At 38.5% G+C, this 20,049-nt stretch overlaps 1 protein-coding gene across 1 annotated transcript; it reads left to right on the plus strand.

Moving 5' to 3' along the window:
• The first annotated feature begins 5,734 nt into the window (after positions 1 to 5,734).
• Positions 5,735 to 6,694, plus strand: LOC119242869 (olfactory receptor 2T6). The gene has a single exon (XM_037508314.1). It carries the CDS (start codon positions 5,735 to 5,737, stop codon positions 6,692 to 6,694), a length of 960 nt encoding a protein of 319 aa, XP_037364211.1.
• Positions 6,695 to 20,049: the final 13,355 nt, after the last annotated feature.

The raw sequence follows: 20,049 nt of genomic DNA on the forward strand, positions 1-20,049 counted from the left end.
ACACTTTGAAATTATCTGTTCTTACGTTTTCCTATAATGCTTTCTGAACTAGGAATTTTGGAGGAACATAGATCTATTAAAATCTTTTAATTTTTCAAATTCTGGGTTATGGTTAAGTGTAATTTTAGTGGTTTAATTATGTATTTTATAACAGATAAAGCTGTAAATGTACACATAGTTATCTCTACTGAAGTTTCCAACTATATTAATGTAATAGTCAATACCAAAAATATTTTGCTTCTCTTCTCATACATGTATTTAGATAAATTTTCTTATTCTTAGTGATGTTTTGTCCTCCCCCACCCTCAGCTGTCATTGCAAGAATCAGAAGTTGGTCTATTTTTTTGGTTTGTTTCAATTTCAAAGACTCAACTTTTTATATATCCAGTATACTTATTTTAGAATCCATAAACACTAGCTTAATTTTGTATAATCTCTTGCATTTATTTATAATGACTATTGTTCTAAGTTTAAGTAGTCACAACACATTTTTCATTTAAAATACATTATTGAGTATTGAGTACTATAAAATTTTGTCTGTGTACCTCTTTGGCTATATCCAATAGATTTCATTTCCACTCGATTTAATTAGAAATATGAGTTTCTCAGTCTTCAATAACCAATACAAAATACTAATAATAGTAGCAATTGTCTTCTGAGAAAAAAGTAGAAGTTACAATTTCCATAAATGAACCTTGATTGAGTCCTAGATCCAAAAACAACCAAAACCAAATTTTGGAACAAAAAAAAAAAAAAGAAAGAAAGAAAGAAATGTGAGTTTCCTATTGGCCTGAATAATATTTAGGCATATGTTTATGTATTTCAATTTTTTTGAATTAGAATAAAACTGTTATTATTTTAGAATTTTAGTATATTTTACTAAAAAAAAAGTCCTTTCAAAACTACCTGCATATATTGAGAACATAAAGATTTTTATTTAAAATTTCCATGATAAATCTATTCTTTTTGCCCCATTTATAATAATTCCTTAAATTATATTCTGAACATACTTTTTGTGGAAAGTAAAAAAAGTATTTAATTTTTAGTTTATAATTTTAAATTTAAGAACATGAACATAAATAAGCAAAAAGTATTTCCTATATAAATTCCATTTGCCCATATTTCATTTATGAATCTTCTTTTTTAATATATTTTAAAAGATTTATTTATTTTTTTATACAGGAACTGGGGTATAGGCCAGATGTGTGGGAGGGTGAGAGGATTCTCCAGAGACAGAGCGAGGAACAGAACAGGCAGACTGAAGAAATGCATTGCTGAGGGGAGCAGCAGGCGAGACAGGAGAGGTCTGCTGCGCCATGTGGGATTCTCGCCAGCCAGCCAGGATCAAACCCGCACTACAGATGCTGCGAACAGCTTCACAGTGCGGCGCTCAACTGCCTACACCACCAGGGAGGCCCAGATTTATTTATTTTTATACAAGAGCTGGGGTACAGGCCAGAGGCACTGAAGGGTGAGAGGACACACCATGGAAAGATTGGAGAGCAGAGTAGGCAGACGAGCGAAATACACAGCTGAAGGTAGCAGCGGGCACTAGAGGAAGGTCTGCCACACCATGTGGGCCTCTTCCTGGCTGGCCGGAATCCAACCCACACTGCAAAGGCTGCAGACAGCTTCACAGTGCTGTGCTCAACCTGCTACACCACAGGGAAGGCCCTCATTTCTGAATTTTCTTTAATGGCGTTTTATGTTTTAAGTCCCTCACTCTATTTTTTTTATTTTGCATCTTTGCATTTTTTTTTTTTTTTTTTTTTTTTATTATTTTTGATAGAGGCATGCTTTATTATTTGTTTGCTGGTTTGTTTGTTTGTTTTGTTTATACATGCACTTACAGTTTTGTACACTGCTTCTGCGCGCCATGTGGGACCCTCCTCCGGTTTTTCAACCGCTAGGCCCGCATCTTTGCATTTTTTAAGCATTTCTTTCCCTTTTCTACTGCTTTCTCAGAGAATAAATGTATACTTTAAAAGAGGTGTTATACCCCCATGATGTTGTAATAACATAACTGTTTTCTATATAAATGTATTATATTTTGTAAGATCCTACCTGTTATATTTGTAGGTTTTTTTTTTTTTATTTTTCATTGTCTCCCAACACACAGATGTGTCTCATTTTAATACTGCTATTGATTTTGCTAGTGCTTTTCAGGATTGCTCTTATCTTTATCATTCTCTTTTCATTTTAGTCATGAGAGAAAAACTTATTTTCTAGAGCAAGCATTGAGAAAAAAAATCAAACTTTGTTTTTAAAGATTTATTTATTTATTTATTTACTTTTGAAAGATTTATTTATTTACTTTTGAAAGATTTATTTATTTATGCATACAAGAGCTGGGATACAGGCCTTAGGTGTGGGGGTTGAGAGGATTCACCAGAGACAGTGGGGAACAGAACAGGCAAATTGAACAAGGTACACTGCTGAGGGGAGCAGCAGGTGAGACAGGAGAGGTCTGCTGTGCCATGTGGGTAGCTCCCTGACCAGCTGGGAATTGAATTCATCAAACTCATGCTTCAGAGGCTGCAGACAGCTTTACAGGCTGTGTCTTAACCCCTTGTGTCACCAGGGAGGCTCCCAAAGATTTTTTTATTTATGCATACAAAAACTGGGGGTAAGCCAGAGGGGTGGGGGTGGATGATTCACCAGAGACAGATTGGAGAGCAGAATAAGCAGATGTATTGAAATACACTACTGAGGGGAGCAGTGGGCTAGACAGGAGAGGTCTGCTGAACCATGTGGATTAGCTCCGTGAGAAGTTGAGGACTGAATTCATGATGTAGTAGCTGGCAGGAAATTGATAGTGCTGTCTTTAAACCCTGCACCACCAGGGAGGTCCCTGTCAAACTTTTGATAATTGTTTTCTTATGTATCATTGATTCCTTTCATTAGACTATGTACTCCAAGAGAGGGAACATCTTGATCAATCTTCAGCTATTAGACTAATGTATCACAATATATAATTGAATGAATGAGTAAAGGATTTAATGTAAGTTATGTTCTGGTATTTTCTAACTTTCCATTGTATGCAAATGAAATCTGTTTATTATGTAAATTTCATTTTCAGATCTTATATATCTTTGTTATTAAGAATTATCTTGAATTATATGTAGTTTTGCGATCATATTTATATGATTTTAAAAGTATGTCCATTTAAACTTAATTCAGTGTTCATTATCACTTATAGTATATAATTTTTCTGTATATTTAGTCTCAAAATTTCTTTCAGCTACACAAATCTTGGAACACATCTTAGTGTTTATTACTCATAATGTATCTCAGAATGACTTCCTTTTTGACTGACATGTTACTAACAATTCAAATGAAAATAATAACATTGGCAATTATTTTTACTAAACAGTACATTCTAGGTATTGATCTAAAAACCAACGTGTTCTAACTGATGTTGTCCTTGCAACTTATATCATTTTGGTTGTTAGAGAACAGATGGGAAATCTGAGCAAAATGAAGGAAAGTTGATTGCATATATTCATACATTTGGGTGGCATAGAAAAGATATTCTGGTTCTTTAATCCTTGCTTTTATTTACAACATTATGCCTCCTGTTTAGACATTCCTTCACTTTTATTGGATTTCATCTATATCAAAAAGATCTCTGTGACTAGTCTGAATTTTATTCTGTTGTAGGTGACTTGTTTTCTTTTTTCTTTTATATTTTTGATTGCTTCTAGATTATTTTTTCCTTCACATTTTCCTTCCACTTTCTCTTTCTGTTTTCCACATCATATTGATTTTCTTCAAATAATTTGCCAGGGTATTATTAGAGTATGTATCATTTTAATTAAAAAATCTAATTACAGTTCTTTTTTGTTTCTTTGTCAAATGTGTTCTTCTCTTTGATTGCTTTTTAATAATTATCTTCCATTTGTGGGATCACCATTTCAAAAGCCACCGGTTACTTATAGTTTTCTTTGAGGATGTTATAACTTCATATTTATCACTTTCTTTGTTATCTCTGTCCTTCTACAGACCTTGAGAGTTGCTCAAGATCTACTCACTACATTTGTGTTACCGTCTCATATGATCAGCACAGTTCTTGATTCAGCTTTTCCTGAATTGGCAAATAAGATCATACAGTTTCTTCAATTTTTGTTTAAAGATCAGAAAATGTTAAAAAGTGAAAATTTGAATGTGTCTATTTCTAACTTACTCCTATCTCAGTTCTCCAATTCATTGTGCTCACATCTTTAATTATAGATCACAGAACTGACAAGATAATTCTTCCTAATCCAAAAATGTTGTTTTTAGACTAGGAAGCTGTCAATTTCTATGCTTAAAGTCACATTGGGTATTTTTCTATTATATAGTAGCTCAGGGCAGGCAAGGTTAATATTATGTCCCAACAATTCAAAAACATATAATTAGACTTTGAATAATGGTAAAATTACTGGGGAATTTTGTGAAGCATCTTCTTATTTTAATTTGCATACTTCTTATGCTTTCATTTGCATACTCCCTCTGTCTGAGACTTTGCAGAATTTTCTCTTTTCCTCTAACCTACATTTTTCTCAGTCACTTAAGTCAGGACTTAAGACTGACAAAGTCAGAATGCTCTTGAGAATGTAATTGGGTAGGACACATATTAAATCAGATGGGATCCTAGGACAAGAGATGCAGCCCATACCGCTCCATACTAACCTGGATGGTGGTTGGCCAAACTTCCATGTATATATAATGAACATGTTTAAATGTGAAACTGTTACAACTGTATCTCAATTCTACTGATAATATTTAGAAAATAATGACTTCTTTACCTTGATTCACATGCCTTAAAATCTGACCCCTGACACTTCAGAGCCCTCGCCAATCTCTATGCTTTGCTTGAATGTTCTGAGCATAGACTGCATTTTGCTTTAGAGATCTTAAAATTGCTATTCATTCTGCAAAATCTTCACATGGATGCTTTTTTCCATAGGTCATCATTACTTTTATCCTCATAGCTCTTACTATCATCCAGAACCACCAACATCATTTATTTACTCCTTTCCTGTCCATAACTGGACCCATAGGTCACATGAGACATTTCCTCATTTGTTTACAACCACATCCCCAGAGCTTAGAACACCGGTTGTTTTCCATTTAAAAAAGGGTGGTGCATGAATGACTGAGCTCTCAGCAAATGAAGAAGGAATTAATAAGGATAATCAATGATGACATGAATAATGATGTGGTGATCCATTTCATTTCATTCTATTGTCATTTTCAATTGTATCTACAGTTTAATGGTTATTTCTAGATGAATTTTAAAATTGTTGCAAAAATTTCCAATTCAATAAATATCTTATACATTTCAAATAAGCAGTCCAATCTCCAAATTAAGAATTCTTTTAGAGGCTCAGATGTTCTACAATAATAAGTAATCTCCTTTAAAGCATGCGTTGATTGCCAAAGTTCATGCATCTTCACGCCATGAAACTAAACTTTGGAACTACTCCTTAATGAGAATGTATGGCCAAGAAAAAAGTGGCAAAATCTCCCACCCTTACATATACATCTCTTGCATATGCATATGCATCTCTTGTCCTTACCCTTACAAATTTTTGATTAGTTATAAATATAATTTCAATTTAACAATACATCTGCATATATTTTAAATGAATATATTATATTATTATTGTTATTATTATTATTATTATCATTATATTACAGTTTTCATTAACCCATACCTCTTTTTATATACTTCCAGGTCCAACTCAACACCATGGATGTAGATAATAAGACCATTTCCAGTGATTTCACCCTCACAGGGCTCTTCACTCACAATAAAGTCTCAAGCTTTCTTTTCACCATCATTTGTGCCATATTTTTCATGGCCATGATAGTTAATGGAGTCATGATCTTCCTGATCCACATAGACCCTCACCTCCACACCCCCATGTATTTCCTTCTCAGTCACCTTTCCTTCATCGACATGATGTACATCTCCACCATTGTGCCTAAGATGCTGATCGATTATCTTGTGGGCAAGGGAACCATTTCATTTGCTGCTTGTACAACCCAGTACTTTCTTTATATGGGCTTTGTGGGGGCTGAGTTTTTCCTGTTAGGACTCATGGCCTATGATCGCTATGTGGCCGTCTGCAATCCTCTCCGCTATCCAATCCTCATGAACCAACGGGTCTGTTGGATGATCTTGGCCAGCTCTTGGTTTGGAGGTGCTTTAGATAGCTTTCTCCTTACCCCAATTACCATGAGTCTCCCATTCTGTGCTTCCCACAAGATTAATCACTTCTTCTGTGAGGCACCCACTATGTTGAGGCTGGCCTGTGGAGACAAAGCTGCCTATGAAATGGTGATGTATGTGTGCTGTGTCATGATGCTGCTGATCCCCTTCTCTGTAGTGATCGCTTCCTACACCCGGATTCTTGTCACAGTACACCAGATGAAGTCAGCAGAAGGGAAGAAAAAAGCCTTTACTACCTGCTCATCACACATGATGGTTGTGACATTGTTCTATGGGGCTGCCCTGTATACATATATGCTTCCTCAATCCTACCACACGCCAATAAAGGACAAGGTCTTTTCTGCCTTTTATACCATCCTCACCCCCTTGTTAAACCCTCTTATCTACAGCCTGAGAAACAGAGATGTGGCAGGGGCCTTAAAGAAGGTTTTGACACGATGTCCAGGGCCCTCTTGTGTGACACGGGATGAATTCTGACTGTCAAAATCTCTACAGATGTTTAGAGGTATATAAATGTTGATACTTGGGTTTATTCCTTGGATAAAATGGATAATGCTTGGAACAACTTCCAACGCCAATTATGCTGAAAGGTGCATCAGCAGTACTTTTGTCAAAAATGTGAGACCCTTGTAATATAATAATCATTCATGAATGATGCCAGAATACCATAACTACCGCTGGTGTTTATTCCTTCTTTGTGTCCACGCATTCCAATTCTTCTCTTATGAGGACTTCTCTGTTATGCAATTCATGTATGTATATGTTCACAAGTGTCTGATTTTATTACATACACTACTCAAACTCTCATAAATGAGTTAGAGATGTTGAGTGCATTATATAAAGGAGCCATCAGTGGCATTTACATGAAGAGTAAGTGTGTGGTCACTTGAAAATTTGAACAATACCATAGTGTCTTGAAAAAGACCAACATTTAGATTATCTCTTTTTTGAGTAGCAACTGAAAACACCCCACCTTTATCTGAATTTGGAGCTGAGAAAAATTGTTAGGGGGAAAAGGACGTCCTAAAGCTAATTCCTTACAGGCTTTGTGGACTCCACCCCCCACTCCAGACCAAAGCCAAAAGACACTGGGAACTCCAAATCCCATCACCACCAAAGGGAAGGTGGCTGGGACCTGAGGGTGGGGTTAAGTAGCCAGGTTTGGTAAAACCGGACACGTGGGCTTTGGAGAAGATCCCCCATTTTGGCTCTCCGCCAGCTCTCAGTTCCGCCAGCTCTGAGAGTGCCTTTGGGTTTCCAGGTCGGCGGATCGGGTAGGACGCATTAATGACTTTATTTCCCTATTTTCTCCCTGAGTTGTACATTTCCTTAATTCCCTTTCCCTTTTAAGTACACCTTTTATTAACCTTTTGCGTGTGCCTGTAGTGGAGTATTAGTAAGTCCCTTTTAAGCACGCGGGTGAGGACCCACAGCCAGGCAACCCGTTTTATATCGGGGTTGCTCCGTAACAATGTGAGTTATATATTTTGCAAAATTGGAAAAACTAATCCTGTATTAGACAAGTATTTTATGACTCTGTATTTGTTATGTGGCAAATAATATTAGAAGACATAGTGAGAGGCAGGTAAATAAAAAGTGGTTGATTAACTCACAAATTCAGTAATCACTTTTCAGTTTCTTCTCCAATTCATTACAATTATTGGACTTCTGGAATACTTCTTTAGATGTTATTGGTGGTATGGTTATTTCTATCAATGTTTTTCTTTCAAAGAAATAATGATCAAGACATTTCCCTTCTCTGCAACACTGGGTTTTTCATTGGATACCATTACAAAATGGGAATATTAGCTTGTTTCAGACTTAGAGATAGAAAATAGAATTTTTTTTTTAATCTGGGGATAGGAAGATATAAATGTTTAGCCTAAAGCAAAAGCATAATTGTAAAATCTTGGACCATATGCCAGACTCTTTGGGCCACCAATGATTGGTGCTATGCCAAGCTTTGTGTTGCCACCAGTGACACCATTCTGACTAGGTCTTGTTGTGCTTTCTTGATGACAAACAATGGAAGAGCTGAGTGAAGTAAACACAGCCATGCCTTTCATCACACTTAAAAAGTTGGTGGTTGATGAAAATTATTTAAGTAATTGGAATAATCGCATTGCAACCTTGTGGGTTGGAATGGCTAGATTAATGGAAAAATGAACCTACTTCCTTCGGTAGAGCTATCGGTTTCAAACAGGGGCATACTTTCTGAGACTCTCTATTGGGAGGGCTTAATCTATTTTAATATTGCTAGACTGGGAATCACCACATGCTGGTTGATAGGAGGGACTGTTTCAACCACACAAGGCAGACATGTACAAAAAAAAACTTAATAAATCAGAAGAGGAGGAGATGAATAACATTGAAACTGGGAACATCAATTTCAACTCCAATTTTAAAGACAATGTCCCTCATGCATGTGTTTGTGAGGCTTCATTTCCTCTAGTGTGAAATTTGAGTTAATGTAATTTTTTCATAAGATTTTAAAAACTAAATATAATAAATGTAATATATGCTAGTCATGATGTTATTATAATTAAATAAATGTAACCCTCCTCTTAATAATATGCTGTTTTTCTTTACATTTTCTACCAATTCTCTTTTTTTCTCTATTACTCATACACACATTAATAGTTTTTTGTTAACTCTGCTAAGGAATGAGGACTGATAATGAGTAAAATTAACAGTCCAAATACCAGAAATTAAATATGAATTTTATTAGGATGATTAGAAAATAATGTATACTTACTAAAACAACTATGATATATCATTGTTGTAATATTCCAAATACAGAAATTAAATATAAATTTGGTTCTCACCTCTTCAGAGGTATGTTACCACACAATGCCAAACACCAAAGCAACAACAATCCTTGACCATAATGTATTATGACCTCTTCCACCTTTGCTAAACACATCCATATCAGATAGATTGATTTCTGTGGTCATACAGTAAAATTAATTTTTGATTGTTTAGTTATGTCTGTTTAGTTATGCTGAGATGAGCAGCAGGTGAGACAGGTGAGGTTTCACTTGTGCCTGTTGGTCATCTGTGCACTTTCTTCAGAGACATGTCAATTTAATTTGCCTTTTTTTATTAGATTATTTGGTTTTTTATTGAGTTGTATGAGTTCTTTGTAGATCATGAATAGCAGCCCCTTGTCAGGTGCATGATGTGCAAATAATTGAAAAAATTTGTCTCCCTCTTTTTCATTTCTGATAAGACATTTATATTTACATGTTACATTTATAACAATGACAACATTGGTCAGACACATTAGAAACTGAGAGGGACAAATAAAAATATATAGCACAATAGGAGGAAAAATTACAAAGATAACTGGACAGAAAACACCAGCTTGCACAGATATATATGAAAAGAGGGAGAGTGAGGTGGTTGTGAGCAGAAATAACCTCACAAAAACAATTCCTAAGCCCAAAAAACAACATACATACAAAAACAATGTCAAAGCAGATTTTCACATCTTCACAAGACTTTATATATATAAGTACTCCTAGACTCAAGCCTTTTACTGGCTCCCTCCCTGTTGCTGCAGGGAGCTAGCTTATCTCTTGCATATCTTGCATAAACTTTCTAAACTCAGTCCCCAGGGTCCATCTCCTTTTTTTTTTTTTTTTTTGTAATTTAGTTTGTATAATTTATGTAATTTGTAAATTTGATCTACCATTTATGTAAATAAATGTAAATACATAACTATAAAATTTCAGGAATTCAGCTTTATACCTAGACATATGCACATTTGCACATGAACAGCCCCAGCTCCAGCCCCAGCGCCACAACCACATCAGTTCATGCCTTCTACCCTTCTCCCCTCCCCTAGCCCCCCCCCTCTGGTAACCACCATAGTTTTCACAGTCTAAGTTAATTTTTGTGTCTTTTGCTCATTTATTTTCTTGGTTTCTTTGCATTCCGCAAATGAGTGAAACTATTCAGTAGTTGTCTTTTTTGACTTATTTCCCTTAGCATAGTCACTTCAAGTTCCATTCACATGTCTCAAAAGGCAATGATTCATAATTTATAATAGCTGATTAGTTTTAGTTTTTTTTTGTTGTTGATATATGTATTTTTTTAAATATTAAATTTTATTTTTATATTCCCCATACAATTGCAATCCCGCCATTCTGACACCAATCCCTCCCCTCCCACCCCCCCCCCCCCCAAAAGTGTCTCTGTTTCATAGTTTTTTGTTGATTTTGATTTTCACATTCTTATAGTTATTCATTTTCCTGATCCCTTATTTAAGTTTTCTAGATTCCTGCTATGAGTGAGACCATCCGGTATTTTTCTTTTTCTTTTTGGTTTATTTCGCTGAACATGATCCCTTCCAGCGCCACCCATGTTGCTGCAAACTGCATGTGTTTATCTTTTTTGAATGCTGAGTAATATTCCATGGTGTATATGTACCACATCTTCTTGATCCAGTCATCTATTTTTGGGCATTTGGGCTGTTTCCAAAGCTTAGCTATTGTAAATAGTGCTGCTATAAACATAGGGGTGCAGGTGTTCTTTGGAATTGATGTTTCTGTGTCCTTTGGGTAAATACCTAGGAGTGGAATTGCTGGATCATATGGAAGCTCTATGTTTAGAAGGTCCAGAAATGTCCACAAAGGTCTCCAAGGTGGCTGGACCAGTTTGCACTCCCACCAACAGTGCAGAAGTGTTCCTTTTTCTCCACACCCTCGCCAACATTTGTTGTTGCTAGTTTTTTTTAATATGTGCCATTCTCACTGGTATAAGATGGTATCTCATGGTAGTTTTGATTTGCATTTCCCTGATGACAAGTGATGTTGAACATTTTTTCATATGCCTGTTGGCCATTTGCATTTCCTCTTCAGAGAAGTTTCTTTTTAGCTCTTCTGCCCATTTATTGACTGGATTATTTTCTTTGTTGTTGTTGAGTCTCATCAGCTCTTTGCAGATTTTTGTGATCAGTCCTTTATCATTAGTGTTGTGTGCAAAAATGTTCTCCCAGTTGGTGGGGTTTCTCTTTGTTTTTGTTATTGTCTCTTTTCCTGTGCAGAAGCTCTTTAATTTGATGTAGTCCCAGCTGTTTATCTTTGCCTTCACTATCACTGCTTTGGGTGATGTGTCTGTAAAGATGTCTTTGATGTGCAAATCACGTAGCGTTTCGCCTATATTTCCTTCTATGTATTTTATGGTTTCAGATCTTATGTCTAGTTCTTTAATCCATTTTGAGTTGATTTTTGTGTATGGTGTGAGGTAGTGGTCAAGCTTCATTCTTTTGCATGTAGCGACCCAGTTTTCCCAGCATCATTTAGTGAACAAACTTTCTTTGCTCCATGCATAGTCTTTGCTCCTTTGTCAAAGATTAGTTGACCATAAATCTGTGGGTTTATTTCTGGATTTTCTATTCGATTCCATCTCCTTAATCTTCTTGGACAGAAGATAAGAACTTGGCCCTGAGATTCTGTGACTCCACATTACCATGACATTTTGGGAAGCTCCTCTCAGATTGACTCTTGAAAAGGTGAGTGTAGGGTAAATAATTGATGACATTTCTTCCCTCCTGCCATTAGATTTGATGATGGATCCCTGTAGTCCTGAATGCATGACTGATGGCGGGCACCTAGAGTAGGGTGGGATTCACCTGAGCTGAGACAGGGCTTATAAGGGCAGTGTCACGGAGCAGAACCAGAAGGAGAATAAGCAAGAGAGAGTAATGGAACCAGCAGAGAAACAGAGAACACGAGAGAATGTCAGAGAGCACAGGAAGAGTGAATACTCCCTGGGGTCTGGGAGGTCTGCCAGCCTCCTGACCCCCGGCACCCCTGTCTGCTCTATACCCAGTGAAATCCCAATAAAAGCCTGAAAAAGCCACCGAGGGCTCTAGGACTCTCCTTTACCTGTCTGCTCTAGTCATAGAAAACTTGCTCTGGGCCATCCTGCCACTATAGTGAGTAAAACACTGACTGTCGCCTCTCCCTCCCAGTGAGGTTGGCTAGTTTCTCCCAGCTGAGGAAGTGCCAGCCCTTCTCTGTTTCAAGTTCCTCTTCTGTGCTCTGTCTGGCTCTGGATGGTCTGCATGATGACAGCCGTGGGACACACTCTGCCATGCTAATTTCTTTCTTTCTCCCTCTCACCTGCCCTCCTGTCCTTTTCACATTTTTTTTTCAGGCACTTGTGGGTCATTTAAAGGTGTTTAGTGTGACTCTGCTCTTAAATCTTGGATGACAGACTTGATGTGCTGGCCTTGATTCACCACCCAATCTCCAGATTGGGAATGTGGGTTAAGGAAGGGTCACTTTCCTTTCAGCTCTTACTCTTTGTGAATCTCGCCATGTCTTCCATCTCCCCACTCATTACTTCTGACCTGGTGGAACGTTTCCCTTCTATGACTCTTTTATCTCCTCCCTCTGCTTCTCTGCCCCAGATCTAGTGTCTCCCTTGCAGACCTAATCTCTTCCCTCTTATCTTCCTTTGAAAAAGAATTCCTGGGCCTTCCTGGTGTTGCAAGGGTTGAGATGCAACCTATGAAGCTATCTGCAACCACTGCAGCATAAGTTCGATCCCTGGCCAGGGAGCTACCCACAGGGTGCACCAGACCTCTCCTGGCTCACCCATTGCTCCCCTCAGTAGTGTAATTCAGTCAGTCTGCCTGTTCTGTTCCCTGCTCTATATATGGTGAATCCTCTCACCCCCACACCTCTGGCCTGTACCCCAGTTCTTGTATACATAAATAAATAAATCTGAAAAAAAGAAAAAAAGAAAAAGAATTCCTCCTACTCCTTGCAACTTCCATTTCTCTGTCCTACCTACTTCTGGCTCTCATCAGCACTCCAGATAGACAAACCCATACTCTGTGCCTGGATACCCCAATCCTCTGTAATGTGACAAAGATTAATGTTCTTTTCTAGTGTCGACTACTGAAATTAGACACACCTCCTTTGTCATGACCTTCCTATTGTACTGTACACCTTAGAATTAGTCGTAGTGAACTGGGACTAAGCCCTTCTGAAATCTTGCTCTGTTGGCCTTTTCTCACCAATGACTTCCTTCTAATGAGGAAATGGCTGCCCTGGTAAAGGGTGTCATTTCCCTGGCAAAATTCCAGGAAGCTTTACTGACATTAGACATGGTCCCCCATGAATCAGGGGAGTCCCTTTTCCAGCCAGGGGATCTGGTGCTGGTGAAGGCCTTCCCCTCTTTAACCGCTTCCTTAGTGTGTGTGTTTGTGTGTGTATATTTGTGTCATGCATGTGTAAAGTTCTTGCAATTTGATTTCCCAAAATGTTAATGTTTTACAATAGGATCTTCTGGGAGAACACTAATTTGTTTTTTGAAAAGATTTGTTGGTTTGAAAAATTATGAGTAAAATTTCTTACTTCAGTAGTATTTTCTTCTAATATCGTTAAATTCTTAGATATGCCTCTTAAAACCTTTTAAGAAGTTGTACTTTAGGAGTAACTGGAGAAACTTTAAATCCCTTTTCTAGTCCTGGTTCAAGAAGATACAAAGCAGTTTAAGGAATTTTCCTGATTCTCCCAAGTTAATCTGAAGCCTAGAGGCTAAATTCTCATTTTCTGGTGAATATTCTGGATCAGTGAATAACTGACAAGTAGGGGGGCAGAAAATTATGATGGGTTCAAAATAGAAACTGCAGCTTACATGAGAAATTTGGTTTTATAAAATTTACAGTGATCCTGTTTTGTGATAGAAGTGAAACAGCTCACCTTTTAGACATAATAATTAGCAGCAGGTTAAAATACTTCTGATAGGGTTTCATCATTCTGATATCACATGTCTGCAGGAACTCATTTTTCATCAGCAACAGGCAACCTGAACCCAAGGGAAAGAAAGTCTTCCACATACTTGGCAAAACCAACTGTAAAACCCATTAACAATCAGAAGTTCCAATGCTGGCACCTTAGAACTGGAGAGGTGGGGAGGAAAGACTGGAAATCAACTACAAGTGTAAGAAAGTGAGCTTGAGTATGAATCAGGGTTTTTGGGAGCAGGCTCAGAGTCCCAGGACCCCAGGTAAACTCTTTCTCAGTTCTTGCCTTCAGTGAGGAAAGAATTCAACTTTGAGACCAAAGTTTCAGAAAAGCAAGAGATTTATTGACAGGGCAGGAGAGGTCTCTGATCAGAGAGGAGTTCCAAGTGGGTAGCCACTGCAGGGATGAGAAGCAGGTGTATATAGGTATAGTGGGCAAGGAGTAGGGGCTTGATTGTTGGGTGTCTCTGAGTTAGGCCTCTTGCTGATTTGCTGGGCCCACAGGGTCTTCCGGGCTACTGAGGTCCATTGAGCTTGTGGGGTCTCATAGGCTACCTAGATTCTCTGAGTTTGCCCATGTTACCTGGCTTACCTTACCAAAACTAGCTTTGACTTATTGTTTTAACATCGTGTTATTGCTTTGTTGATCTGGATATTCCACCCTTTACTGGGTTGGTGGGGTTTGGGGGGTACCCTCCTGGTCTGGGATTGTTCTCCTCTCAGATTGATAAATTAACCTAGGGTACCTGGGCTTAGGGTTTGGTGGAAGTTTCCATCCTGGTTCTAAAGGTGTGTTTCTCAATCATCTTGATAAGTGGATTTGGGAATGTGGGCTACTCTACTCCTGACTGACTGCCTATACCCATTTTCTAGCTTCCTCCTTCAATTACAGAATGTTAATAATGCAGGTGAGTTTAAGAAAAAGCAAATTTTCTTGTTGCTAGAATCTCAAGCGCATGGGTCTGTATAGTGTCCCTGGGATCTGATATACAATTATAGAGCACACTCTCCACTCACCCCATACAGCTCACTCAGGGGTTGCAAGTTCACATGGGGTCCGGTGTGTCCTGATGGTGGTCGCTCTGATTTTCCTTGTACTTGAACATGACTCTGCATTTTTCTCACTGGGAGCACTGCTGTACCTCCACCTCTGGGGCTTGCCCCAGTGTGACTCTGTATGGATCAGGCCATTCCCACAAATTCCCTTGCCCAAACCAAAGTCTGAGGAGTCCAGACAGGAGTATGGATAACTCCATCAGACAGGAGTAGTTGTATTCCTGCTGGGGACCATACTTATGGAAAAGTATATGCGGGAATCTGCATCCACTGACATGTCCAGGTATCTGCCCTTCTACACATGCTGGTAACCCTTATAGCCAGTTGTCTAAATCTCTGCGGGGCTGATGCATACAATCTCCTCAGTGTCATTGGGGAAGCTGCTGGTAGAGCATTGTCATTGTTATTTCAATGGTATACTGATTGTAGAGGTAGCCCAGGGTATATATAAATCCTCCAGGGCTTGCAGGATATGAGAGAAAAGATTGCCTGAGTAGGTCGTTCATTCCTCTGAGAAGATTTAGAAGAAGTGGCTAGCTGTTGTAAAACATCATCATAACCAAGCTTCATTACAGATGATGGAAGGGGATATTGTAGAGCCTTCTATATGGTCTTCCATGCCACCCTCAATTCGCTTTCAAATGCTCCAGCAACAGCAGAGCTTTGGAAAATCAGCCCAAACTTACTATTATCAACCTTTCAATGATGAAATGTTGGGTTGTCTTTGGTGTAGACTGTCTTTCCCCACACCAACAGTTATTTATTTATTTGTTTGTTTGTTTATTTATTCAATTATTTTTTGGCTTATGAGTGTGTTGGTGGTGGTAATTTTATGGGGACAGCACCTGAGAAGACAAATCAAACATTGTATAAAAATGAACAAGATGTAAAATTAGTAATAACAACAGTAACAGCATTTTTTTCTTATATAGCACTCCAATGCCACCAGTATATCTTTCTGTCATTTGGCATCAATGAAAAAGTCACTTTACCCATTGCCTGTGGGGTACATGACCTTACAGATCTCCATGCAGCTGAGCACACGACTATCCTGTGGGAACCATCTTCCAATGGAGTTACTTCTGATCATAACCACAGATTCGACATGTACAGTATAACTGGCATTATAGGGTATGTTTATTCAGTTATTGTCTTGTTCACTTATACATCGGTCTCAAAATTGGCAGCATTGCTCCCTTCATCTTCCTGTCTTCTAACCCCGCTGCTTCACAACTCAGGAGAGTGCTTGATTTTCTGGGGGTAGAGGAGTGACTAGAGGTAAAGGTTAGTGCCATAGAGGGCAAAGGGGAAGCAGGGCAAATGGAATCATATTTGGGGCAAATGCAAGCTGCTGGAGGATTGGACTCCACAGTGCTTAAGGGCTAGGAGAGTAGGGGGCTCCAGAGAGTTCTAGTGGGCAGGAGATCATTTGGGCAGGGGATCATTTCATTTCATTTTAATTATGTATATATATATATAAAATTAAATATATATATATATATATTTCTTGTGCATAAACTTAGTTTAATGTTGAACACATTTCTTTACTTTGATTTATTCCTGTCCTTGTAGTTGCACCCCTGAAGACATCACTGAATCCAGCGTCATGGAATGTTTTTCCTGTGTTTTCTTCTATGGAATTTATGGCTTCAGGTCTTATATCCAAATTTTTATTCAATTTAGAATTGTTTTTGTGTCTGTAGTTAAATAATGATCTTGTTTTATGTTATTTTTGTTTTATTTGTAGTTGTTCAGTTTTCCCAAAATCATTTATTGAAGAGGCTTTCTTTCCTTTCTTGTGTGGTCTTGGCCTCTCTGTAATAGATAAACTGTCCAAATGTGTGTGTGTTGCGGGTGGGGTGGCGGGTGTTGCAATTTTTCATTTTAGTTCATTGCTCTGTATTTCTGTTTTTGTCTTAATGAAAATTTAATATTAAAATAATGAAGTTACAATATGTAAAACATCAATAAAAAAGACAAAATTCTGGCAAAAACTATGGAAATAGAATTGGTCATCTGGAATATTGAATCAGTGATTTTGAAGGTGAAAATGTGCGAAGAATTCAGGAGAAGAAGAAAAAGAACTACAAAGTGAAAAAAATGAACACTTCAAGAATTATCCAAATTTGTAAGGAAAGGCATTATAAGAATAATTGGTATCCTGGGCCTCCCCTTGTGGTGTAGCGGTTGAGCACTGGGCTGCGAAGCTGCCCGCAGCCTCTGCAGGGCCACTTCGATCCCAGGTCGCCGGTGAGGGTCCCACATGGCACGGCAGACCTCTCCTGTCTCGCCTGCTGCTCCCCTCAGCAGTGTATTTCGTCAGTCTGCCTGTTCTGTTCCCCGTTCTGGCTCTGGTGAATTCTCTCACCCTCCCACGCTTCTGACAGTACCCACTGCTTGTATAAATAAATAAATAAATCTTTAAAAAATATATTCTCTTTCAGATATGAGATAGAACTAAAGAAATTCTCAACAAACAGGAGTTTCAAACACCAGAACCCTCCTCCAAAAATGCTGACAGGTGGACCTCCCTGGTGGCACAGGGGTTAAAGACACTGCTATCAAGCAATTGGCAGCCACTGCAGCACATGTTCAATCTCAGGCCAGCCAGGAAGCTACACACATGGCACAGCAGACCTCTCCTGTCTTGCCCACTACTCCTCTAAGCAGTGGATTTCAGTAGATCTGCCTGTTCTGTATCCCACTCTCTCTGGTGAACTTTCTCACACCCACACTTCTGGCCATACCCCAGTTCTTGAGTGCATAAATAAAATGAATCTTAAAAAAAAAAATGCTGAAAGGAGCTCTATCCAAACTGTGGTGCAGGGCCTCCCCAGAGGCGCAGAGGTTGAGCACTGGGCTGCGAAGCTGCCCACAGTGTCTGCAGCACTGGTTCAAACCCCAGCCACCGGCAAGGGTCCCACATGGCTTGCAGACCTCTCCTGCTGCGCCCACTGCTCCCCTCAGCAGTGTATTTCCTCAGTCTGCCTGGTCTGCTCTGGTGAATTCTCTCACCCTCCCACGATTCTGACTGTACCCAGTGCTTGTATAAACAAACAAACAAACAAACAAACAAACAAATAAATAAATAAATCCTCAAACTGTGGTGCAGATGATCCAAAAAGAATTGAAAAGAAATAGAAACTAAAATTAAGGATAAATGTCAGTAACAAAACTTCATATATCAATACTCACTGTAAATGTAAATAGACTGAACCCATCATTAAAAGTTCCAGCGCAGGCCCTCCCTGCTGGCACAGGGTTAAAGACTCAGCGCTATCAAACTATCCCAGCCACTGAGGTATGAGTTCAATACCAGGCCAGGAAGCTGAGCCACATGGTCCAGCAGACCTATTCTGTCTCACCTACTGCTCCCCTCAGCAGTGTATTTCAGTAGATCCACCTGTTCTGCTCCCCACTCTGTCTCTGGTGAATCCTCTCACCCCTCACCCTGTACCTCTGGCCTATCCCCCGTTTTTGTACACATAAAATAAATAAAAATAAATCTTAAACAATTAAAATGTCTAGTGTATCTGGTTGAATGATAAAACAATCTCAGTTTCTTCTGTCTCAATGAAATGCACCAGTGCTAAAGACATATACATAGTCTCACAGTAAAATATTGGAAAATTATCCTAAAAGCAAATGAGACCCAAAGGAAAGCAGAGATAGTCATATGGATATCAGATAAAATGGATTTCCAGCTAATAAAGATAACAAGAGATAGGGATTGATACTATATAATAATTAAAGTATCAAAACATCAAGAAGATATAACATCAATATGTATGCACCAAGTGAAGATCAAAACATATAGGTGATTATTAAGAAATCTGAAACAGACACTTGGGAAAACACATAGATGACAGAGAACTTTAACACTCTGCTTCAAGTCAGAAGCGCAGGAGGGTGAGAGAATTCACCAGAGCCAGAGCAGGGAGCAGAACAGGCAGAGTGACGAAGTACACTGCTGAGGGGAGCAACAGGCGAGGCAGGAGAGGTCTGCGCGCCATGAGGGACCCTCGCCAGGCAGCAGGGAATTGAACCAGCGCTGAAGAGCTTCACAACCCAGCACTCAACTGCTGCACCACAGGGGAGGCCCTGAATACACATTCTTCTAGGGACACGTGGGGCATATGGAACACATTGAGTCACAGGACAAGTATCAACAAATTCATGAAGATTGAACTCATACCAAGTATCTTCTCTGACCATAAAATAATTAAACTAGCAATCAGCCACAAAAATAAAGGAGGGAAAACATCTAATATGTGGCTACTGAACAACATACTACTGTATGACTCTTGGGTCACACATAAACAGATACTCATAACTAATAATTCTAAAAGTGTGTTAAATTGCAACAAACAAACAAAATAAGCAACATAAAATTCCAAATCAATAAGGCAATTGAAATGCACAAGTTGGAAAAGAGAAAAATACCAGAGAAAAATACCAACGCAGCAAGATACTAAACTTCAGTAGAAGAAAACAATGTTTTAAATTTAGTGATTTTTTTTAAGATTTATTTTATTTTTGTATAAAAGAACTGTGGTGTAGGCCAGAGGTATAGGGGGTCAGAGGATTCAGAGACAGAGTGGGGAGCAGAACAGTATGCAGACTGACTGAAATACACTGCTGAGGGGAGCAGTGTGTGGCAAGACAGGCAAGCTTTGCTGGGCCATGTGGGTTTCTCCCTGGCCAACCAGGGATCGATTTCACGCTGCAGAGGCTATGGATAGCTTCACAATGCCGTGCTTAACCCCTTGCACCACCAGGGAGGCCCTAAATTTAGTGATCCTAAGTACAACTCATGAGGTTTAAATGTATGTATTCGTGTTTATCTATTTATATTTTAAACAGAACGATTAGATCAATGAAGTGGGAAATATCATAGAGTAAGAAAATACACTGATGATACAACTTAAACATGAAATCAACATTGTATAAATATTTACAGTAATTCACTAATTAGTTCTGATTGAAGAGAAAATTATTAAAGAATGCTCCAAGA

The sequence above is a fragment of the Talpa occidentalis genome, unplaced genomic scaffold, assembly GCF_014898055.3.
Source record: "Talpa occidentalis isolate TD23 unplaced genomic scaffold, MPIMG_talOcc4v2.1 talOcc4.13, whole genome shotgun sequence".
Classification (NCBI taxonomy): Eukaryota; Metazoa; Chordata; class Mammalia; order Eulipotyphla; family Talpidae; genus Talpa; species Talpa occidentalis.